This window comes from Octodon degus, unplaced genomic scaffold (genome assembly GCF_000260255.1).
Source record: "Octodon degus isolate 3935 unplaced genomic scaffold, OctDeg1.0 scaffold00061, whole genome shotgun sequence".
Classification (NCBI taxonomy): domain Eukaryota; kingdom Metazoa; phylum Chordata; class Mammalia; order Rodentia; family Octodontidae; genus Octodon; species Octodon degus.
In genome coordinates, this window is record NW_004524637.1 from 11,346,896 (window position 1) to 11,352,895 (window position 6,000).

A 6,000-nucleotide genomic window follows, 5' to 3' on the forward strand; every position below is an offset into this window, starting at 1 on the left:
CTGATAAGCTTGCTTCCTGTGGCTATTCACTGAACATTTTATAAATACTGAAGTACTGATCTGATGAGAGGGTGGCATATTGTAAACTTGCAGAAGGGGGAAGTTACGTGCCACATACTCTGTGAGTTTCTCTATGATGCTGTTTGCACGCTGATGGTCAACTTTGAACCATGGAGTGGTGCCAAGTGACTGTGTGTTTAAGAGAATTGCACGGGGCACCTGATTTTCCATTTTAGAACATTAAGAAGGAAAACATGCCAAGGGTAAACGCTGATGTTGCGAGTAATTGAAACCTATTTTCATCTGAATGACTTACTTCAAGTTTCCCATGTTTGTTTCTCTGTCTGTTTCAAACGTGTCGTGACAGCCTGGGAGACAGACCTGGTGACCAGTAGCAGCAGGAGTCAGGCAGTGCAGGGGGAAACCTTCCGCGCCCAGCTCATGGCCAGGAAGGGCCTTCTTTTGCTCTGATTAGCTGGGGGCACTAGCACAATTGGCTGTTTGGCTCCTCTGTGTGTCACCCAAGAAAGCACATAGGACTGCTGATTTGTTTTCAGAGTAGATAAAGTGACCATCCTGTAGAAAAGAATTGGTTTTATTCATCCTGCCCCATGTCTCCTTTTGCTTTGTTTTGTACCTTGGTGAAGTTAAAACTTCTTTACTCTCGTGCTCTTGGGGCTGAATTGGATGTCACTGATGGGTCTCTTTATGCCGAGCTGAACTGTGCAGGGGCTTCAAGGAAAGTTATTTCTCATGCCTGTCCTGCTTTTGGCTTCAGTACTGCAAAATTGTCCACTTGTGTAACCACTGTGTCATGATTTTTAATGATTTAGGGTGACCCCGGGAGAAGAGGACCACCTGGCCCTCCTGGGCCCCCCGGCCCCAGTGTAAGTGATTTATTTACAGCCTGAACTTCTCCTTGTGCCTTAGAGTAGGGGATGAAGAGACCTCAGAATCCAAACCTGAAGCACCTTTAGTTGAGACGCTGTTCTAAATCCTCAAAATGACGACTGGTTTTTCCATCTACTCAGAGTGTTTTCAAAGACAGAAATGTAACTGAAGAGGCAGCTTTCACAAAGCAACACTTGTGATTTCTCAGCTGCTCAAAACTTTGGCTTTAAAAGAAGCATTTTCAAATGAACCAGGTCTTGCTCTAACAAATTTGAAAAATGACAATTTCAGTCAGAGGTAACCATATTTTTAATTGACATGACAGAGTTCCCTGTTTTTTTTTTTTTTTTTTCTCTGCTTACCATTTTGTCACCTTTTATTCACCCCAAAAAGTAGTCTACTGCAGTTAGGAGGTTTGCAAAAGGAATTTGTGCATGAGTGTAGCTTTTAGAACATTAGCGTGTTGTCTGCCACTATTCATTCCCTACATTTTAGTGTTATCGTAATGTATTCAGTAACGGGTCTAGAGAGTCTCATTACATAGGTCAGACTTGTAGTGGTCCTCCTGTTTTCAGCCTCCCAAGCACTGGGATTACAGCAGCGCACCACCACACCCAGTCTCAATCACTGTCTCAGCGCACCCCAGGGGCGGGTCCAGCATGGCACGCCAGGGATCAAACCCCGGTCCCTGTACCTGCCTAAGTAGGCATGTTAGTCTGCTGAGCTATCTGGCTGGCTGTTCCCTACATTTTATGAAACAAATATACTTAGTATATTTTTGCCCAGTGAACTTTCCATTATCAGTAGGTTTGAATTAATTTTTTAATTATATTCTTAATTGTAATATTTATTTACTTTAGGGAACAATCGGCTTTCATGATGGAGATCCCCTGGTAAGATGTTTTTCTTTGGAAAAAAAAATGTCATTTTCATTCAAAGACTGGGTAGTCTTCCAATGAGTTGTCTTTAAAATGACCAATCTGGAATATGCTTCTGTTTATTTATTTATTTTTTTTTATTTTTTATTTTTTTTGGCGGAACTGGGTATTGAACTCAGGCCCTTCCCTCAGCCAGGGAAGCGCTTATTCCACTGAGCCATCTCACCGGCCCCTGCTTCTGTTAATTTTTATTCAGGTGGCAGAGAGCCATGAGATTAGTGGGTTGGTGGCTGGAATGTGGACTATAGCCATCTCTCTCTGCAGTAATATCTGTTTTTCTTTTTTATAATTAATTTTATTGAGAAACAAATGACAATGAGACAGTTTCAAACCTGATTTGAAGGACAGTTTCAATAATTAATACATTATATATTGTTGTCTTCATAGTGGTTATTCATAGTACAAGATGCAGACAGGATATCCTGTCCAAGGGTCTACAGGGTGTTCAGGGTCTCACTACTAAATCGGTCTCATAGTGATCCACCTGTTTACAGTCTCCCAAGAGCTGGGATTACAGGCGCACGCCACCATGCCTAGTCTCAATTGCTGTCTCAGTGCGCCCCAGGGGCGGATCTGGCAAGGCAGGCCTGGGGATCGAACTGCTAGCCCCTGTGCCTGCTTACAGGTGCTTTAATCCCCTGATCTATTTGGCTAGCCCTCTGAGTTTTTTAATAATCTTTTTACTCTATGCCGAAGGTGTGCTTTTCACTGGTGCATCCTAATTTTTGGAGGTGTTTAATGGCTAGACAGCTAGCCCAGTGAAGATATGAAAGTCCATTATTTTGGGCCACTTGGTGGGTGGGTATGAACCTCAGGAAAAGGCTCTCTGGTAGAGGATCATGGTGCAATCTGTTGCCTGTAATTATTGTGGTCAATACATTAGGAAAATATGGCAAAATGTTACCATCTATTAAATCTGGATAATAGACTGTTCTATTATTGGGTGGGTATTTGTTGTATGTTTTCCTTTTTCTGGAAGCCAGATATATTTTTGAGTTTAAAAAGGAAATAAATGAAAAGGAAATTCAGTATTATTTCTGTAATGACTGCAATTTCCCGAGGTTTCTAAAGCTCCAATCTCTTAAAAAGTTCTACCTAGTCACAAAGCAGAGCCTCTACTTTCTGCTCTCTCTCCTGCCAGTGCCCCAACGCCTGCCCCCCAGCTCGCTCCGGATACCCAGGCCTACCCGGCATGAGGGTAAGAGGACAGTTTCATTTTATTTGCAAGAGTATTAGTCACAGAAGAAATGGAGCCTTCGCTACAAGCACTTGCCTTGTGGTGCAGGGACCCTGCTGGGACGCATTAGCTGGGCATGTGTTTGCTTATTTGGGGCTTAGTCCGTGGTGCATAGTCAGCGGTGGTTCCAGGATCCTCTGACAAGTGCTCCCTCTGAGACATAGAGTGCTCCCTCTGAGACATAGGGTGCTCCCTCTGAGACATAGGGTGCTCCCTCTGAGACATAGGGTGCTGCATTACTGTCACCTGTGAGCAAGTTCACAGGAGAGATGCCGGTGGGACCCGTTGGGCCCAGAGACGCCTGGCCACAGAGTAGAGGCTTCGTTTCAAGCAGAGAGGACGAGAGGGGGGAGTGTGGAGGAACTGTGTACCTAAGGTATTTATTTGAGACTGTTTTACTTGTTAAAGAGTTAGAAAGCCTACAGAATAAATAGGAAAAGAGATTTTCCTGAAGGTGTTTCGGTCTCACTCCACCATTATGATTGTTTTGAAATAGTCCACTAAAAAAACCCCAAAAACTAAAAAGCAAGAAACAAATGCCTGGGGCTGGGGACCAATGGCTTTTGCTGTATTCCCTGAGGCAGAAGAGATTCTGAGACCTTCCAGAGAAGGGCCCCAAGTGCCTGGCTTTCTCGAGTTTGCGCCAAGGGTGATTTTGGATGGTGCTCTCTGCTGTGCAAGTCTAGACTGGTGTCTTATTCCTTAGGAAAACTTGTGGGCTGGGTGGTGAAAGCTTCAAAAGACTCAGCAGTGGAGCATTTGTGTTGCAGTGTGGCTTGTGCTTCTCCTGACAGAACACATCTACTGGGACGGGTGACCCGGCAAGGAGAGGACAGGACCTCCTTCCTACCACATAGCCTGTGCCATTCCTGAGAGCTTTCTATGCTCCTTGCATGGCAGGCAGAAAGGCAGGAATCTGGAGATGCCCTGGGCTCACTGCAGCCCTCCCTCCAGCTCCAAGAAGGAGGCAGGGACGGAGGTGGTGGGAGGGCTTTCAGGGCAGCCATCAGAGAGTGGGACACTCGGCCAAACTGGCTGTGACGTGACAAAGCTAAGTTGCAGGTGCTGACAAAGACTTAAGGCTCTTAACCCACCTGCAGAAGGTATTTGGGGAGTGACAGGCGGGTCTCAGTGACTTGTGTCCTACAGCCTTTGTGCTGTTGAACCACGCTTCCCTGTTAAACAAAATGGGTGTTTCATGTAGTAGTCACGTTGGTATGTATGACCGTGTTGATACCACTTAAGACAGTGACTTTTTCTGTGATCTAACCTTTCCTCAGTTGCATGTGGGTACAGAGTTAGGGACACAGGGTCATTCCTTCACTTCCTGATCATTTCCAGTGGCAGGCCAAATACAGTATGATGTATGTCCATGTCTGTTTTTATGTTTGCTAGGGTCATAAAGGGACTAAAGGAGAAATCGGCGAGCCAGGAAGACAGGGACACAAGGTAAGGAAAACGAGTATTCTGGACAGACTGTGCCTGGGAGTCGTGGTTACTTCCACTGCAAGCCATTTCAGGGAATAATAAAACATCATGTTTTATGTTTTACTTTTCTCTTTCAATAATAACTGATGTGTTCTCAGTAGATGTGTTGATATTCTGACTAAGCTTAATATTCTGAAGTTGTTCAATTATGAAAAAAATAAAGTACCTGCTGCTTTGTTGTTATTTTTTTCCTATGAGGCTATCTTTTGATTTTCCTCCTTCTAAAAATCAGTCACATTCAGATTTTTTCCCCCATTGTTTGTGACAGTCAGGAATTTAACTAATTGTTCCTCCTCATAAAATAAAATTTTGTGACACATAATATTTTAGGACAAGTGTTCCTGAGGCCAGCAAACAGAGACATAGGTAATTGGCTTATAACTTCTCATCACCAGTTCTGAAATAATTTCTGTCTCTTCTCTTTTTATCACCTTATTTTATTTATTTATTTATTTATTTATTTATTTATTTATTTAGTGGTACCGGGGATTGAACTCAGGATGTTATGCTTGCCTGGCAGGCGCTTATTCTACTGAGCTATCTCTCAGGCCCTATCACCTTATTTCAAATATCCTAAAGTTTGAATAGGCTGGAAGTCAGTGATAACTTGTGCTCTTCCTTGGATAGAAATGTGGAACAGATAGCACAGGTAATTTACCCTGCAGAAAAATTAGAGTGTAGGGCAAGTGGTCTATTTACCACTTTATGCATCTACTAGGGTAAACCATCTGTAAATTCTAAGGATTTAAGAACTTGACTTCTGTGTAGTAGACCTTTCATCTTAGTATATTTTGTAATATTCTACTATTGGTTTTTGGTACTCGGATGTGAACACAGGGCCTTTGCACTGAACTGTATCCTCAGCCCTTCTTAACAATTTTTTATTTTGAGAGGACCAGCCAAATAGCTCAGAGGATTAAAGCAGGAGCAGGGGCCGGGAGTTCAATCCCCAGGCCTGCTGTGCTGTGCCAGCCCTGCCCCTGGGGCACTTTGAGACAGCAATTGAGACTGGGCGAGATGGCGCGGGCCTGTAATCTCAGCTCTTGGGAGGCTGTAAACAGGCAGATCACTACGAGTCTGATCTAGTAGTGAGACCCTGAACACTCTATAGACCCTTCCCTAAAATACAAAAAAAGCCCCAAAGAACAAAAACCAATTTTTTATTTTGAGACCGAGTCTCATTAAGTCACTAGATTGTCCAGGCTGGGTTTGCTCTTGTGACGCTCTTGCCTTGACCTTCCAGAATTCTAGAATTACAAGTGTATGGCACTAGGTGCAGCTAAGTCAACCCATTCTTATTATTCTTTTATTTTTTAAAAATGTATTTAATACAGGGTCTACAGGGTCTCACAAAGAAGATTGGACTTGTAGTGATCCCCAGTCTCAATAGCCATCTCAGCATGCCCTGGGGGCGGGGCCAGCATGGCAGGCCCGGGATCGAAATCC

General features: G+C 43.8%; 1 protein-coding gene across 1 annotated transcript in view; it reads left to right on the plus strand.

Annotated features, from left to right (window-relative positions):
* The window catches only part of Col9a1 (collagen type IX alpha 1 chain), a 78,371-nt gene that overhangs the window by 13,065 nt on the left and 59,306 nt on the right, over nucleotides 1–6,000 (plus strand). Inside the window, exons 9-12 of the mRNA XM_023718698.1 lie at nucleotides 834–887; nucleotides 1,752–1,784; nucleotides 2,971–3,027; nucleotides 4,462–4,515. Coding sequence (XP_023574466.1) covers nucleotides 834–887; nucleotides 1,752–1,784; nucleotides 2,971–3,027; nucleotides 4,462–4,515 — 198 coding nt within the window. The remainder of the gene's footprint in view (nucleotides 1–833; nucleotides 888–1,751; nucleotides 1,785–2,970; nucleotides 3,028–4,461; nucleotides 4,516–6,000) is intronic.